Raw genomic sequence first — 18,986 nt, forward strand, 5'->3', positions numbered from 1 at the left:
TCACTAAGTATTACAATTGCCACCAAACATAGTAGGTCCCTTGGCCAGTGAATCAGCAGGCAACGTCTGGTGACTTCGTCTGCGATTTTGCGTATGGCACTCACATCTACATGGCTTCTTGCTTACCCTACTGGACCCACGACAAAAGAGAAACTTTCCCATGCATAGAAAATCCATAAAATGTTGCCAGTTGCCTTTGGTAGCCTTGGGCATCGGTTATCAAAGGTGACATGCGCATTGGCTTAGGTTTTTATCATCTTCACGGTGATGACATTCTCGTCTGGGGGGGGGGGGGGGGGGGAGGGGCACGTACAGAGGGCTCAGATCAGGGTGACCATCACACTCCTGGAAGGTGCCGGGTGTAGCGCCTCCTGACCCTGACCGGTTTTCGTCATTACCCCAGTAGTAACAACAGTGAAACGGGTTAGATCATAATGATTGAGGCGAAGGATAGACTGACAAGGATGGCCGTGTTTGACAGGTGTGGGCTGATGCCGCTGTCCAGATTTTCTACTCACTGGGACCTGGCTGGGGAGGACTGATCATGATGTCGTCCTTCAACCGCTTCAGGAACAATGTCAAATTGTAAGTTGTCGTATTGTTGTGCACGCCTTCCTCGCGCTGTATTATATCGCTAATGCAATCATTGAGGCAGATTAACCAGTCTACCGGCCGATGATTCTTTTTTGCCTTTTTTTATTTGTATTATCAAAGCATGCATCTAACACTTATCTAGCGCGAAGCCATTCACGGCACTTTGCTATCACTCTGGCAGCTCTGAACCATCTACTGAGGTCATACGATCCTCCGCCTACCCATACGGTTTTCCGTCCACCCATACGGTCCGCTGTCTACGGTTCTCCGTCTATCCATATGGCCATTCGTCTACCCATACGGTCATTTGTCTACCCATACGGCCCTCCGTCTAACCATACGGTCGGCCGTCTAACCATACGATCCTACGTCTGATCATACAGTCCTCCGTCTAATAATACGGTCCTCCGTCTAACCATACAGTTCTGCGTCTGCCCATACAGTATTCCTTCTGTTTTTGCCGGAGATAGCCATATTCCGTGTATCACGCTGCATGACTGTATTCATCGGAACAGACGGCAAGCATCACCGGCCGCTGCTGGTTGCTACTGGCTGGACATAAGAGCGTCTCTAATGCTGACGGCATATACACTAAATGTGCTGGATTCACCCGCGCGCACTGATTCAGACTAGGCTACTGGGGAGGTATTTGCAGTTCTACGAATGCTGGGTATGTCCGATTTCTATTTTGTGCCGATACCATGCCAATGGCATCTCACCGGTAACACTTATGCAGCCAGGGAAGCTGCCCGTTCAATAACAAACGCTCGCCTACTCCACGTCCTGGTGAATGTCAGATGCATCCGCTGCGTAATTCCTAAGGCCCTAGCAGCTCTGGGGCTGACCTAAACATATCGAAATAGGACATGCCAGGCTGACTCTGCTCAATGATGTGATGACACATAATAAGGCGTTTCCCACTGAACGAAATACTTTGGTTAAGACTTCTTTCAATCTTGTTTGCTTTCGTGTCACCCTTGCTACTACGGGCGAATTACACACGTGTGTGTTACTCGTACTCTTTGCAACACAATGGTGGCGTTTACAACTGCATGTTGAATATGCGCGAGGAAGATGTTAGTACAGTGCAATGGCCATAATGCATTGTGAATGGCGCGTTTGTGTTTTCAGCTGCTACACGAACATCTCCCGTTAATGTTCACTGCCCTTGGAGGTACCTCATGCCGTTGGGAGTAGCAAGATGGCGCATAGTGTACTGGTGCAGGTGTTTGTTTAGACGGAAAATAGGCTAGTTCAGTTGTCCCTCAAGGGGGAAAATATATTGGTTTGGTTGTTTGTTGCAGTGCATGACCTGAAACTTACTGTATGGTTCTTTATTTTACGGTGAACTCGCAATTCTCAGAACATGGGCGATTACGCAACATCCGTGGCTTCAAAAGATCGCAGTTTTCTCATTCAAACTTAGAGCGAAGAGTTTGAAGTGTTTTTGACGGCGGCAAGTTTCCAGTACCAGCAGAGGCTTTGGTTTAAAGCTCTATTTTCGCCGCTGTTGGCCAAGATCAATGCCTCCACGCGAGGCTTTTCGTGTTGGGACTCATTGAAATCCAATGTCATTTACTGCGAACAGTCAAAACATTTTAGTCAATAAGAATGCCGCATCGGATATTGGGTGACCATATATAATATTGATAGCAAGTATGCGGTTGTTGTTTGTCATGCACTTTGCAATACAGCCTGGACAAGGTTGGTTCCTGGGTGTATAAGCAGAAGCCTCGGAAAAATACTTTTCTTGCACCAAAGCATTTTCGGTGCTACAAGTCTCGAACAGTATGTAAACATTCTATCGCAGTGACAACCCTCCCTGATTGTTTTTACGTTTTCTTGTGGCTAAAACTGCTCGTAATCGTCTACAGCGCCTATGTGACTGCTGCCCTTTTGGAGTGCCTTGCCTCGGGGCGTGGCGTGCCCGCGGCTCGCGCCACTCTGCAGCCGGATCTCTTCTGTACCCGGACTTGTTAGATGACACTGCTTGCGCCGAAAGTGGCCATTTCCGAGCTCGGGGATGAGAACAACACCCGCCGCTCGGGAGAGCGCTTTGCTGTGTTGTTTTGGTTTTGGGTATGCTTCTGAGCGTAACAGCGGCGTGATGACCCCAATCGTGGACGTACGCCAGCTGCGATGAGCGTCGCGTTCATTTTGACATAGGTGAAAAACAACAAACAGCGCATGTAGCACCAGCGGCGCGATCATAACACATTAGCGTAACATCGTGGACGGCAATAGCATTCCCCCGCGTTTCAGGTCGATGGCATTGACAACTCATTAGGCATAACGACTTATCTTCGTTTGGATAATGAATTAGTCAACAGATGTCAATAAATTGTATGCGCAGAGCAAAAGCCGGGTATAGGTAGTTTTACCAAGCATGTGCCAAACATCGGGATTGTGTTTGATTGGTGGATAGCTACATGTTTTGATTTGTGCTAACCCGGGATACTCAATTCCTGCACTTGAAATCAGGGACAAGTCTGTGACCCCTAATATAAACTTTTCTTAGCATGTACTAAGCTAGCCATTTGTATGTTCCCATGTCAGTTCTAGGACATAAAGAAGTAATTACGTAATGCTAGTTTGAATTCCGCAAGCGCACGTCAAAGAAGACGATAAAACAAATACCCTTGGTCAACGTTGGCGAAGCTATTTTCCATTCTTCTGAAGGAGTCCATCGAACCGCCAGGGGAAACCATGACAAGTAACAAACACCTAAGTTTTGAACCTCTGCTGGTCACGAAAAAAATCTCCGCTTCACAGACATAGTAAATTAGCTTGCACCAGTAATCACGTAGCGCGGGCGCGTTTTGATCTGTTGCGTTTTGTTGCCCAGTACGGGTGCGAATTAGGGCCAGTAGAAGTTGCAACTCCATCTTCCTATGGCTTATTGCCTGATACCAGTGAAAGGCTATGTCAATATCTACGGTATCCTTCTTCAAATCCTACACGGCAATAGTGAGAGCAGTTGTGGGCTCGCTGATAAGATGACAAACCTTTTACAAACTTTTTATAGCTCCAAAGTGTGATGAATTTACTCGGTTACGCAACGCCCGGGAGACAATGCCTGCGGGCATCTAATTGCAAGACTGATGCACGCAAAACGTGCAAGTCCATGCATTTGCTACGGCACGCATGCGACTTAAAGTTACCGAGTGACTTCTTGCACCGAAGTATGGTGATATTTTACCGTCATGTCAATCTTGAGCATGGTTAAGAAACTTTTGGAGCCTCTTCTGGTAATATAACGTTATGTCATAAAAATTAAGATTATTGAAATGCACTTTAAATACATAAATTTCCATCGTTTGCCAAAGGCATTACAAGCAGGTACGTTGTGCGGTAAAAATGTCACATGTCTTCTGAATATCCCTTCGGAGCAAAAGCAAGGAGTAGTGGCTGGGTGGCATTGCCCGAGTGGTCTGGTTCGGACCCATGTCTTTGTGCGGTTGAACTCTTAGTTCAATTATTTTGTATTTAGCTTAGGGAAGTCAGAGCGTCAAGGAGAATGATCAACAGGTAGATGTTCCGTGTCCATCGCAGTATACTTTTACTGGCCCTAGCTTCCGCCCGGGTGTGACGACGCTAACGACTGCAGCAGCTGAATACATCAACGAACAATATCCAACATCCCATGACGGGAACCCCATACCAGTTGTGTGCGGAGTCGGTCGGCTTGCATTCTACAAATGTGATAAAGACGTCCTGTGCTCCGCTCCACAGTGACGCCATCGTCGTGCCGACGCTGAACTGCTTCACCAGCTTCTTCGCCGGGTTCGTGGTGTTCTCAGTGCTGGGCTTCATGTCGCACCAGACGGGCGTCCCGATCGAAAAGGTGGCCACCGGAGGTGAGTAGCTCGGCGTCCAGATCGACAAGATGGCTACTGGAGGTGAGTAACTCGGCGTGCCAATCGAAAAGATGGCCACCGGAGGTGAGTAGCTCGGCATGCCGATCGACAAGGTGGCCACCGGAGGTGAGTGGCTCGGCGTCCCGATCGACAAGATGGCCACCGGAGGTGAGTAGATCGGTGTCCCGATCGACAAGGTGGCCACCGGAGGGGAGCAGCTCGGCGTGCCTGGCTGTCGTCCTCGGCAGGCCGGTCCCATCTGTTCTCCGCTGCACACGGTTAGTCTGCGAGCGCCGTCTTCAGGAGCACCTAACATCCGATGCGTAGTCTGAGCTCCTATCTGACAGGGCTGGCAATATCTCAGACCGAATCGAGCCTGCGTTCGTTCCTGGCCTACCACTCGTGCACTGCCAGCCGCCGGTCGGTAATTGGTGGCAGCTGTCGCCAGGGCGCGTCATCTGATGGTCACCTGACGGCGCTGGTCGCTTGTTCGCGGCCTCTGACCTCCCGCCTGCTGTCCGGTATTAGTCATCGCCGTTGTTTGTTCCGCGTGGATACCTAGGCTGACCTTGTCTAGACGCGGTCCAGACCCGTGTCAAGTGCCGCATCTGACAGACGTTATCTTCGTCGGACACGCGAAGCTCATCAGAACGCGGCCGCACACAGTCATAACACCCGTCGGAATCCACGGTCCCCCAGGCGGCATGCGCGACCTCGCATCCCTGACCTTCCATGAACTTCAGTTACATTCTCTTATACAGTCACGTCCGCCGAACGTCATTTCCGCGCACGCGCACAGCCGATCGGCGGACTGGCCTCCACCGATCAGCAGGGAGCTAGAATCGCTTTTGAACTAGGGTGGGAGTGAAAAATTCCTTCGCAAAAAGATCGTGCGGGAGTGAAAAAATCAATTCACAAAAGATGAAACATTTAAGCTCGTGCCTGATGCTTCAGCAAACAAAAACATCTATTTCAAGTTGGCATGGACTTAATATTAGGAACCTGACAAAACTATTTCGTTTTTTTAACATCTTGGGCCATTAAAGTGAAACAAAATGCATTAACACGCGCTCGGGTGGGGGGGGGGGGCAAATTAAACCCCCCGGGGGCTTTTCCCGACTGGTTTCTAAACGGCGCGGCGTAGTCGCGCCAAATTTTGCATAGCTGTAGAAAATTGCATAGCGGATCGTTTTAAGAACAGGCCATTGACCTAAGATGACCCGAGTCGAACGTTTTGTTGTAGGAGCATACTGCCTAGCGTAATCTTTGCCGCTTATTCAAATGTAAAACGCAGAGCAGTCTTGTATCATTTTGGTCACCGTGACCCTCGAAGGGTCAACAAGGTCAATGACCTCAAATGGGCTTGTGACCTTTTTCTTAGAGACAGTTTCCTAGGTTCTGGGGGCGCTTTGGAGACCAACCTGGAATTTGACCTTGTTTGACCTTATTCGGCCTGAAGGTCATGACCTAGGAAGCTGAAATCTTAACCTAAGTGAGTTCACGTATAAGTCAAGGCATTCTGCAAATTTGATGTATCTAGTTTTCTTATTTCCCGAGATCTCAGAGGGGGCATCAAATTGACCCCCCATCCCCCCCCCCACCCGAGCGAAGAGTATCTAGCTGGCCAACCGGGCGCGTGTTAAAACATGGTAATTTCATGACAGTATTATGAGCATAACAAATTATTACCACCAACAATTTGATGCTGCACCTTTCAACTCCCTTCCACAGCACTTTTAAAACAAAGCAAATGAATTCAATAGCAAAATAACAACAGAAAATTCAGCAAGCATAAAACACTCAAACAAAAAAACCTTAGACTCCAACACGTCAGCCCATCACCAATTCAAACACAGTAAACATTATTCTGGCTTCTGTTAAGATGGGGTCAGGGAAAACAAACAATTTGTTACTGTTTCTCGCAAAATACCAATGCTTATTTCCATGAAAGTAGCCTATGCCTAACCTAAAGAGGCCTTACATCATCTCATCCTGTACAACCTGTTTGTATCACAGCAGCGATTGTGAGTTTCTGAATCTTGCACAATTCATTTTGCCACTTGCCATGCACTTGGCCAACTGAACCTAACTTAGAGTAGCCCATATGATGAACATCATCTCAACTCACCTATATGTTGACAGCAGCACTTGTGATAACACATGATATTTAAAGCTAGTTTTTGGCTGGTTTCAACTTGCATTTTTATTCAGTTCATTTGTGTATGCTTGTTGACATCAGACAAAGTTGACACACACAAATCAAAACACCTTAAATCACTTTGAACAACTTATTTTGATTGCCATGGTTAACCTATGTCAAGGGAAATTATGGGTATGCTCCACAAAACAATCTCTATTCTCCAAAAATAACATCGCTTTTAGATGACCAGGCAGTATTGCTGATTTAGTACCTTTTGTATGGTCTGCTGGCAGACAGAGTCATCCGACTCACCCTCCAAATATACATATCACTCATGCACACCACCCTTCGAGATTAAAATACGAAACAAGTAAGAGGTGTCCATAATAAACATCTCCAGAGGGCAGAATTTCACAATCAAACACTTCTGTATTAGCTACATCAGATTTGTCCCAAGGCTCTGTATGACGGCACTGGAATAGCCTTGCCAGGTAGCCTGGTGAGTCAAACACTCGAAAGGCTTGGATTTATCATTATTGAGCACCGCCATGAACCAAGAAAATGGTTAACCGAGGGTTCTAAGAGGGCAAAAATGGAGGTGAAATAAGTTCCGTGCTTCAAATTGTCTCCTTCATTCCCTGTCAATTGTTCGCGCTTGGGTGCATATCAAACATGTTTGGGCGGCTGGCGAATTAATCCAATTTATGTATGAAATACGTACAAGTTTGCAGTTGGAGCATCTTGCAGAGAAATTGGTCAAAATTTTAAGCAGCAGATAGTACCTCTAAAGACAATCGAAAAGGAAGGAAGGATAAAGTGATATCACACTGGTATGATACCAAGAAAAACAAAAGTAGCTAAATAAATGTAAAGACTGGTGCTTTTCTCGCAAAATTTTGTAATGAGCTGATTTGATTTAAAATCTGGTAACAAAAGTGCTCAAATGGTGATACTCATCTTGTAAGTTTAATTTAGAAGACATTTCCTAAACTTTTCACTAATGCATTTTGGGAGTGATGCAATTTGGTGGTCAAGTTTCCTTGGGAAAAAAGGAGTACGTGGAGTAAAATTATCTACCAGGCCTTGCTAGTGCTTGCACCAGACTCTGCTTTTGTGGTGTGCTGGTGAGACCAAAAAATAGGGGATGCGTGAAAACCTTGCATTTGGCCCACAGCCGCAGATTGTGATGCATTTTGTAAACAAACCAAACTTACTGCGTGCAAGCGGCTGGGGTCGCCGGGGTTTTTGGGCTTGGAGGTACCTGGCGCCCTTGCTCTGGGCATACATAGACATGATTCAGATGTAGTTGAGGCAGGTCATAGCCTTAGGTGTCCAGGTTAGGCAGGAATAAAAAATTCACATAAAATATGGGGAAAAGGAGTGCAAAATTCCTCCTCATAGGATGTTGCTTTACACCCAAAGTGGGCAATTCTAGGACACTGCCGATCAGCGCAACCATCACATCTGGTGGCATACCGCAGAACTAAAGCTGCTGGCGCATGCCGCTCGTCAGCCACATATTACATATATATCTCACCAGCTGCTGCTCTTTACAGGTCTGGCAGTCGATGCGCTCGCTGTATTTATTATTAACTACTGAATGCAAGCATCAAACACGTAATTGGGCAAATGGCCGTCGCACGCTTTTGTGATAACTCACAAGATAAAGCAGACATGCCGAAAAGGCGAGGAAGGACAAAACATGCACACATCACCATGTAATATGAGGTTGTCAAGCATTTGTTATTCAGGTAAGAACTAAGCTGCCTGCTACGCGCCAGCAGACGTCTCTTGTGTGTCCTCTCGAATGCTTGCAGCGAGGTCACTAACAACCGGTGGATGTATGCAGCAAAGTCACTAACATCCGGCGATTGCGCATCCGCCCCATAAGAGAATCGCGCGCTCCTAAACTCGGTCAAGGGCCGCAGAGGATGACAATTGTTGCCGTCTCTGGTTGTTGCGTACAGATGTCCCCATTGAGTGCGAAGAGCGGTGCCAGCACATTAGGCTGAGATGCGTCAGTCAGCTGACGTTGGGTGGTCACGGTGCAGAGCTGGTGGAGCTGGCCAGGCGACAGTCAGCCTGGCGATTTAAGACAGTGTGCCACTGACGTGATCATATTTATGTTTGCCAGACAGATACAGCTAGAGCGCACAAACTGACGGGGTTCTTATGACTTGCGTCGGCTGCCTGCCAATTGTTCCATAAATAGAAGAACAGGATCGGATTGACGACCATGCCAGATTCGTTTACGGCGCCAGGTAGAAACTACGTAGTAGGACAGGGTAGAACGGGGCTAGAAAAGGTAGTACGGGGTAGACAGGGCTAGGTAGTACGGCAAGGTGACAACAATGTGGCCGAGGAGCGCCTCACCGTGGATAAAGTGCTGGGGTTAACAGGCATAAGAATGTCAAATATGACACCCTGGTTCACAGCTTGTGACGTCCGTTGACAATCGCACCGTTTATTCTGACTAAGGCGAGACTGGTGGCCACCGACTGAGGTTTGAGCAAGATGCTATCGCGATCACTCCAGCTAGTTTGCAATTTGATGGCGTTTTTCCACAGCTATCACGTCAGTACAGTCAGGCCAGGTTCCATTTTCAGAGCGTTTCAAGCCGAGTTATGTTGTGGTCTGCAGCCAAAAACCTGGGCGTTGTCAGCGTACTGAATTATAGCCGCATCATCAACGTGCAAAGAGAGGTCATTGCTATAAAGACAATATGAAAAAGGGTCGAGGGCAATTTTCTGACACGTACCGAGAAAAAGGAGGAGCGTAGCTAGGCTCCCTGACCAAATTTGGAGGCCCCATCGTGAACCGTAAGCATCCTGTTCTGGATTACGAGGCCCCTCTGTGCATATATGCAAGTGCTGCGACAGGCCTTTTTCTCGAACAGGAGGCCCTGTTTTAGCTCAACGAAACCCTAACTCAAAACCCGTGGTTCCGCCCGTGCTAAGGTATACCAGCACTACGGTGCGATGGTGGACTATGTCGGAAAATATGCGCACATCTGGCCCCAGAGGAAGAAAAATAAACACTTAGGGCACGGGTATCTCCAGGAACGGGGGTTAGGAGTTCATAGCATTTGAAAAAAGAATGAGTAGATGATAATTTTGCATTCCATCGTCTGCTGCCATGCAGTAAAGAGCATTTTAAAACATTATTTCAGTGGCGAATTCAGATACGATAAAATGGGCTGGGATTGCAGTGCACAGAGATGGTGATCACTAGCAATGGGCCTTTAGATGACGGCTGCGGCAATGGGCCTTTAGATGACGGCTGCGGCAATAGGCCATAATCCAGCCAGGCGTTCTTACTGGCATTCTTTGGAAGCCCGGATGTACCTTTAGCACCTCTTCATACGTGATATACTTCATTTACAGCGGGAAACAACACCTGTTTTAACAACTTTTCTAGGCTTCCAGGCTTCATCTGTTGTTCCCCAACATTTTTCCTAAAATTAATGAAGTTATCTTCATCGCGTAGACCGATAGCCGTAGCCCGAAGTCGGTTTGCCTTTTTGATTTTCAGAGATTTTTCGGTGTAACAAACCTGGGTTTTTCATTTCCAGACTGCTTTTGGTGGTCTAAGACTGTTTTGGGATGCACACGGCCCAGAAGTTGGTAGTCATCTGCATATGAGCTGAGCGGACTATGTCATTGATGACTGGACTAAGCGTTTGTGAACAGAGTAAATAACAGCGGACCAATTATGGATCCTTGAGACACCCCATGGAGCATTGGCAGGTTCGTCAGTCATCCACGCACCGCCTTACTCCGAGTACTAAGATGGCCTGCGATCATTCGGGATCGACGCCGTACTACGGAAGCTTTGTTACAAATTGATCATGAAGCCCTTGGATAGCCCGACACCTGCTGCACCTGGTATCGAGGATATGGGAAGTTTCTGTCGATGTTTCTCACCAGGCCTCCGAAGGCGTCGAGCAGAGCGTCCAGAGTCAAATGACATTGCCGGCAAGCGTATTGGGCAGGACTGAGGAAGCCGTTACAATCTATATAAATGCTCAACTGGTCACTGACAAGAATGTGACCAGCTGAGATTTAGATAACAATTTAGGTAGCATGCGTAGGAGGTATAGCGGTCTTTCATTAACTGGTACAGATTCAGATCGCCTGATGTCAGGATGAACACTATACACACGATCTTCCAACCGTTGGGGAAAACCCGAGTCGCAAGGAAGCGGCTGAATCGTAGCAGGGCGGGGCGATCTCAGGGAAGCCTCCGCGCACTGTCACCATCGGTACCATGTTCACGCCCACCACTCTCGAGCCGGCTGTCCACCAGATTGACGAGGATAGTCCAGGCAGAGTAGCGGAGTGAAAGGTGAAAGAATTGGTGGAGCCTGCCTGTGGTCTGGATTTAACGATCCCAACGTCAACAAACGAAATTGAAAGATAATTGTAAATGACTTACGAGAAGTTTACGTCTGCTCGAGCTACTACCAAACGATATTATGGTATAGTCGTCCTGCGTCTCGTTTTACGGACTACCTGCCTGGTATTGGGCTTGAGTCTGATAAGCTGAAATTCTAAATTTCGTTACCACCATGTGAGAAAAGTACCGACACAAACCACTGTGGGCAATTGACATGGTCGTGGTTGTGTCGACGGCCTTCAGCGCTGGTAATCAACAGTCTTAACTAGATTTCCATTTCGCGTCTCCCGCACGTAGATCTATTCTCAGAAATTTTTATACGTTCATACCTTCCATCTCTAGCCCAGTCACTGGTTGGTGGGGGACCTAGTCTGCTGTTCGTTGGCCGTACGCATTCTGCCCCGACCGTCGGTCCGGAGTCAACGGCCTGCAGGCCCCAGTCCTGCCCCGGCCAGTGGTCCGCAAGCCCCAGTCTGACCTGGCCAGTGGTCCCCAAGCCCCAGTCCGACCCGGTCAATAGGCCCCAGTCTGACCCGGTCAGTGGTCCGCAAGCCCCAGTCTGACCCGGCCAGTGGTCCGCAGGCTCCAGTCTGATCCGGTCAATAGGCCCCAGTCTCACCCGGTCAGTGGTCCGCAAGCCCCAGTCTGACCCGGCCAGTGGTCCGCAGGCCCCAGTCTGACCCGGTCAATAGGCCCCAGTCTCACCCGCTCAGTGCTCCGCAAGCTTCAGTATGACCCGGCCAGCGATCTGCAGGCCCCAGTCCCACGCAGTCAGTGGTCCGCAAGCCCCAGTCCAAACCGGTCAGTGGTCCGCAGGACCTAGTCTGGACATCACCTCGCACTAATCTGACCTGGCCGACGACCCGCAGGCCCCAGCCTGGCGTTCGTCACCTACCCTGAGGCACTGGCGATGCTGCCAGCCGCCCCCTTCTGGGCCGTCCTCTTCTTCTTCATGCTCTTCCTGCTGGGCATCGACAGCGAGTTCGTGCAAATCGAGACGGTCGTGTCGTCGCTGCTGGACGAGTTTCCGCAGCACCGGCACCGCAAGCCTCTCATCACTCTCGTCCTCTGCATGCTGATGAGCCTCATCTCTCTAGCCTGCGTCACGCAGGTGAGAGCGCGGCGTCACACGGGTGGGAGAGGGAGGTCGCATAGATAAGACAGTCGGTGGTGTATGGGTTAGCAGGCCTGCGTCACATGCGTGGCAGGGTGCGCCATACGGATTGTCACACGGGAGAAGCGGGAGTGTCCATGTGTCACAGGCGATCGTCACAAGAAGCGGAAGAGCGATCGTCACGCTGGTGATACGGCTGGGGTGGTACAAGTTGCCTGACGGCATCAGACGACGATGGCGCCTGATGTTTTCTTAACTTGTACCTAATTACTGCCAAACAAAGGGATTCTGTCCCGGACATTTCCGGCAATGTTGCTATAAGAACATGACCGTTTGGCCTGCCCATTGTGTTCTGACCTGTGCAGTGAGAGCCATGCAGCTACTGATCGTCCCGCCCAACCCGCAGGGCGGCATGTACGTGCTGCAGATACTCGACTGGTACTGCGCCTCCATGTCCGTCATCCTCGTCTGCATCTGCGAGTGTATCGCCTTCGCCTGGATCTACGGTAGGTCGCCGACTCGGGCGCTCACTCTGCGAGGCTTCGCTGTCCTCGAAGCAGACTTGTTCTTGACTTAATGTTTTGGAGCCAGCTCAAGACCGACTCAGGCTCTGGGATCTGATTCACCTCATGAATTATGGTCCCTCAATTTTTTATTCGGCTCAGTTCAGACTCATCGTCTGTGTTAATTCACCTGTGTCATGTGTCATGACTCACTTGTGTTCCGTGATGTCTGCATGCTTGAATCATTTGGGTCATGCTCGCAATATCAAAGATCTGATTCAGTTCCGCTAGTCGCTTTGTGACTCGTGCACATTATATATATGATTATTATATATACACATATATACACATATTGATGTATATATTATATACATATATACACATATGGATGTATAATTGCATGAAAAATGGGCCCAAATAGCCAAGGAACGAACTGCGCTGGTAGCACTCCGTGCTGGTTTTGTAAAAGTTTTTTTTAAAACTAATGCTGCATAATGTTCATTTCAACACCCTGAAATGGTCTGTAAATTTGTCCTGGGCGTGTTGGGCGTGCTGTGCTTCCTCATGTAAGCATTTTAAGTTAAGCCATATGACTCACTGTCACGAGGGGCATAAAGGGACATTTTTTTCTAACGAGCCGACTCAGCTCCCGACTCACCCTAAAGCGATTGGCTCGTGAGCCAATATACCATTCAGCTGAAGTCGAACACGTCTGCCTGGAAGTACTACCGGAAGGGTGTTTGCCAGCTTTTGATTTGCTGCACCTAGATTTGTCGATAGCGGGCGTCAGATGGCCTCGATTTGTCGATAGCTTTACACCGCGCTGTTTTAAACACTGTCGCGACCGTTGCTGTTGCTTATATCAAGCTAAAAATATGGCATTATTGCATGATACGACTGCAGGGACAACTCGCACAAATGGCTTGTTGCTGACTACGTTCGTACGTGACGCCTCCTCGCCAATACCTGCAACTGTCGTGCGTATGACAGTGGGCTGTCTCTGCTCACTGTGTGTCTTGTGTGTCTTGTGTCTTGTGTGTCGCACATGTGTCTTTGTCACAGGCCCTGGGAAGTTTGTCCGTGACGTGGAGTTCATGGCGCAGAGACCTATCGGAACCTGGTGGAGACTTTGCTGGAACTTTATTACGCCCATCGTCCTGATCGTAAGCTACATTAGCACTGGCCCTGGTAACCATCGCGAGCTACTGTCACGTCAACTTCGTGTTTTAGGTGTTTTGGCGTATTTAATTTTCGAATGCTATCATCAACAATATCGGTACAACTTGGGATTAATAACTTGATATGTCTGTGCATCTTCTGACACTGGCTGATGCCCGACCGGTTCACTGTATGCGTTGAAAAAATTAATAAGCAATTAAAAACTGAACTGCTGCTTTCCCTCGTCAATTCCTCACAGTTAAAACAGTAAGATCACAATACATCTGAAGCAGTATGCAACAGTGAGAAGCGTTAAAAACAGCCAGTCGTGGGTCGTGGCCGTCCGATCGTGCCACTCACAGCCCGCCCGCCTGCCACAGCTGATCTTCATCACAACGCTGGTGTTCAACACGCCGGTGAACTACCGCGACGTGGAGTTCCCGGCCTGGGCGCAGGGCGTGGGCTGGCTGTCGGCGCTAGCATCGCTGCTCATGATGCCCGGGTACGCCGTCTACCTGCTGGCCGTGACGCCGGGCACGCTGGCCGAGCGGCTGAAGATCTGCAGCCAGCCCACCGACGACTGGGGACCGGCGCTCGACGCTCACCGCACGGAGTGGGAGGAGTACAAGGCCAAGCACCCGCCGCACCTGCTACCGCCCGGGCCGCTCTGCGACAACCGGCTGGTGAACCGGCTGCGGCGGCGCACCAACCGCGCGGAGTACAACATGGCCGCCCAGCAGCCACCAGCCTCCAACAACATCTAGCGGGAGGGCCGCCGCCGTCGGTACGGCCAGGCCGAGCGCCGTTCATCGTCGACGGCCCACGGAGGTGCGTCGCGATGGACGTCGTAGCGAGCGAGGAGTCGTAAAGCGGACGTCGTAGCGATGGACGTCGTAGCGAGGGGCCTTCAGAACGCCGATTGTCGCGATCCCGGTCTGCGGCCGTCCCAGGGTCTGCTGGGGCGACGTGCCACTTCATCACAGGCGACCAAAGCGTCTTTTCAAAAAAACCGTCGCAGTGTAGCATGTCCTGAACCCCTGTGTCATTGATCACCTGGAGACGTAGAAAGAGTTATGTCGAAATCACCCCTCACGAACAGGCCCTTTGCGGCGCTCTCCGGGAGTCGTTACAAGCTTGCCGTCCGACGAGAGCGAATGAGCTGTGCCGAAACATATACAGATAGCTCGTTATTTATATCATGAGATGTACGTGAGCAATATCCTTACCACGAGCATTTGCAAACGTTTTCTATTTGCTAGTTAGAGCCCACTACGCACAGCAAATTCAGTGTTATTCGATGTGTGTGCGGTTATGGTGTTTGCAGTCATTATTATTAGACCTGCTCAAAACGACAGCCTATGTATTAACAAAACAAAAATAACAAGTCACGGAATGTTTAATAATAATGCACTCGAGCATGTATTCGGACCAATGCAGAGCATGATCTATCTAGCTGAACGCGCGTTCGAGTGTGACCTGTTCTATAGGTATGAAATGAGTGCATGCCAAAGTACTGTGTGTGTTTTTGACCGGCATCAGCAATATATTCTGACTGGAATCATGGTGCCCAAACAAACCAGAGGAGCTTTGGATGTAGGTGGGCTAGACGATTACGTATTGCTAAAGACTAGTGCGAGACGAATTCACCTGTGGTTGTTATGAGGTTATTTTATCATCCATCACTGGTTGCCCAATACAGCGGATGGTCGATCTTGGGGTAGAGCGATAGAGTAGAGTAAGGCCGAATGTCGTAGAGTAGTAGAGATACGAAAATGACCGAATAAAAAGGTCCCAGATGGCCGCGTGGCAGTGACACGATTACGGTCGCCTCAGATCGGTCGACTCAGGCAATCGCCGTTCTGCTGCGCTGAAGCCAATGCGGGCGGATGCTATGGTAGGGAGATTTGACAGCATATATCCTAAAGCCGTCAGCATGTGTTCTCGGTATAGGTCGGCGGGTTCAATCCCGGGGTAAACTAGGCAAAGCACTGACTGAAGTATACGGTTCAAAGCACTATATCGTCCCGCGCATGGTGGCCCGCCTGACGACCAACTACCGAAACCATTTGGAAATGTAAATGCGAAAAATTGGATCAATACCTTGGACAATGTGTGTGTGTGTGTGTGTGTGTGTGTGTGTGTGTGTGTGTGTGTGTGTGTGTGTGTGTGTGTGTGTGTGTGTGTGTGTGTGTGTGTGTGTGTGTGTGTGTGTGTGTGTGTGTGTGTGTGTGTGTGTGTGTGTGTGTGTGTGTGTGTGTGTGTGTGTGGTGTGTGTGTGTGTGTGTGTGTGTGTGTGTGTGTGTGTGTGTGTGTGTGTGTGTGTGTGTGTGTGGTGTGTGTGTGTGTGTGTGTGTGTGTGTGTGTGTGTGTGTGTGTGTGTGTGTGTGTGTGTGTGTGTGTGTGTGTGTGTGTGTGTGTGTGTGTGTGGTGTGTGTGTGTGGTGTGTGTGTGTGTGTGTGTGTGTGTGTGTGTGTGTGTGTGTGTGTGTGTGTGTGTGTGTGGTGTGTGTGTGTTGTGTGTGTGTTTTACATCACCAGCACTAGCCAGTGCGATTGCAGTGGGAGAAAAGAAAGCTAGATTGGCTTGAGGGTCCGAATACATCGGCATTCTAACTGGTCATTCTTACGTTATTCCTCTTGTGCTATTGGGCATAACATAAAAAGAACGAAATAACGTATTGTAATTAAAGTTAAAGATTGTCTTGGGACAACCATGTTCATGTCCCCACGCGGTCATACAGACCTCAGCAAGTTCTCTGGCAAAGCTGCATATCATCAACTCATCTTATACTGCACTCCTGGTAAACAGGAAGAATACGCCATGACCGTGGCGACTTACGCTGCAAAGTACCTGCCGTTAGTAAACGAAACAGATGCCATACAGAACAGCAGACGCACAGCTATCTAGGTGAAATAAAATCAATAACGTCAAGATTTAAGAATTGTATTATACATAATCAGATGAACCTATATATACTAGCCCATCATTTAATACCAACCATGCTTCCACTGGTCATGCGGAGGCCTTCGCACTGTGTCTCACCAATGACTAGGATTCACTATTTAACCTCAAAGCTTATTGCAAATGAGGCCGCAATTCCTGAAAACAGGTGAATCATCTACATAATGTGAATGGGTCTGACGCACCCCTTGGTATGACAGTCGTTGAAAATCCCTGTTAAATGTGGCAAAGCTGCGCGAAATGTGTAGACTTCAGCAGTTCAACATTAATTCTCGGGCGTGGTAGGACTGATTGTCTCCCCCCCCCTAGACAAAAAAGCAATGGAAAGCTTAATGTCAACAAATGGAACATTCTCGTAATGGCCGGAACTGTGATGTTCGGGTGTTCGGGACCTTCTATCATCGCTGACGAGCTCCCGAATCGGAAGACCGTGCAGTGACGCTATGCCTACATTCGCTATAGTACCGTTGCATTATTGGTGAAAAAAAACATTTTGGGGTAGCCCGATTAATTTGATCTTGCAGCACAATATTGGAGCACGTGAAACATCAGGTTGACGGGAGCAAATTGGCACAAACGACTGATGTCGTTTGACGGAATCGAAATTTCCTCCTATCCTATGCATGACGTTTGGTTTCGAAGTTTGGCTGAACACACGCTCTTTCACAGCAGGCGTCGGTCACTTTGGGCAGAGATGTATTGTCAAGAACCATTTTTACGACAGGATGTGACCATGTTAACAACGCCCGTGGACGTCCTGACTGCTGACGCTTGCATATCAGAAACATGGTGCATAGGAACGTTCTTGGAGTCCACCAGCCCACTGCGATGAGGTGCACTGCCAGCTGGCAGGAGAACTGAAGCCCCACTTACGTCTGCCGGAGTTGCAACAGTGCTGTTGTCCAGCCCGCCCGGGATCTCGAATATGGGTAAAAAAATACGCAGAATGCAGTTTGCTGAGGCTGTCTTCCGACTACAGGCTGCACTTAGTTTATGAACCACGGGAAGCTCCAAGTGCCCTGTTCATATTCCCCGGCATTACATATTCACCACAGCTCACAATATTACCCCGCTGTGAAATGCCACCACGCATACGCATGCATGGTAGTGTCAGGTCTACACCTCGTTGCTTGCCCACGCAAGCCAGCAAGCATTGTTGGCTTTCCGTTAACACATGCTCGGGGGGGGTCCAATTGACCCTCCCCCCTCGAAGGTTTTCCGGGATGAATTCCGAACGGCGCGGCGTAGCCGCGCCACACTTTGTACAGCTGTGAAAAATTACATGACGGATCGTCTGGTTTTAAACGTTCAGATGCACCTTAAAAGGTCACTGATCTATGGCGGGTAAAAGTCAGGTCATGTTTTCAGCGAAGGCAATTTCTAGGATCTCGTTCAATCTGATCCAACAACGAAGTTTTGGACGAGGCCATGCATATCTGAGATACTGTCTTAGGCAACACAACAATGCAATTAACAAATTGCATTGACCTGAGATCAGTTATGAAGGTCAGACCAAGGTCAAAGCCAACCTGTCTTTTTACTCTTGGGCTTGCTGTATGGGGTAGCTTCTGGTGCTCATTTCGAATTTATTGACAACAGTAATCACACTATACACCTTCCATATACTACCTAAAGGTCAGAATAGGTTACTGACCCACGATGACCCAGGTCAGCATTTTGTTTATAGGAACATACTGCCTAGCGTAATGGTCGCTTATCCAAATGCAAAACTCAAAGCGGTCTTGTATGATTTTGGTCACCATGACTTTCAAAAGGTCAACCAAGGGCACTGACCTTAGATGAGCATGGAGCATTTTTCTTAAAATAGTTTTCTAGGTTCAAGGGGCCCTTGGGAGATCAGCCTGAAATTTGACCTTGTTTGACTTTATTTTACCAGAAAGTCATGACCTGGTATCCTCAAATTTTGATCTAAGTGAGTTCACGTACCGGTTAATACACCCTGTAAATTTGGTATCTCTAACTTCCTTAGTTTCTAAAATTTCAGGGGGATCAAATTAGCTTCCACCTGAGCGAAGGGTATCCAACCAGCCATCCGGGCGCGCGTTAACGCCAGCACTTTGTTAGAACCTCACGCTGTGATGCGGGCGGTGAGAGGTCTGACGTCACGTTGTGATGCGGGCGGTGAGAGGTCTGCTGTGATACGGGCGGTGAGAGGTCTGACAGCAGCAGGGTAGCGGGATTCGGTTACTCCTCAGTCTTCAAGATTTGATTTGTTCATGTGACGCGCTTAACATCATAGGGCC

General features: G+C 48.8%; 1 protein-coding gene across 4 annotated transcripts in view; it reads left to right on the forward strand.

The window, feature by feature from the left end:
• The window catches only part of Ntl (Neurotransmitter transporter-like), a 42,520-nt gene extending 27,201 nt beyond the window's left edge, over positions 1–15,319 (forward strand). For all 4 annotated transcript variants that reach the window (XM_037227333.1, XM_037227334.1, XM_037227331.1 and 1 more), the window contains 6 exons: positions 482–585; positions 4,327–4,451; positions 11,856–12,097; positions 12,507–12,606; positions 13,666–13,766; positions 14,142–15,319. In XM_037227333.1, the coding sequence (XP_037083228.1) occupies positions 482–585; positions 4,327–4,451; positions 11,856–12,097; positions 12,507–12,606; positions 13,666–13,766; positions 14,142–14,525 (1,056 nt within the window). In that variant the 3' untranslated portion in view covers positions 14,526–15,319. The remainder of the gene's footprint in view (positions 1–481; positions 586–4,326; positions 4,452–11,855; positions 12,098–12,506; positions 12,607–13,665; positions 13,767–14,141) is intronic.
• The last annotated feature ends 3,667 nt before the right edge of the window (positions 15,320–18,986 follow it).

Source organism: Pollicipes pollicipes, unplaced genomic scaffold (genome assembly GCF_011947565.3).
Source record: "Pollicipes pollicipes isolate AB1234 unplaced genomic scaffold, Ppol_2.1 Scaffold_5724;HRSCAF=6776_pilon_pilon_pilon, whole genome shotgun sequence".
In the NCBI taxonomy this organism is placed as follows: domain Eukaryota; kingdom Metazoa; phylum Arthropoda; class Thecostraca; order Pollicipedomorpha; family Pollicipedidae; genus Pollicipes; species Pollicipes pollicipes.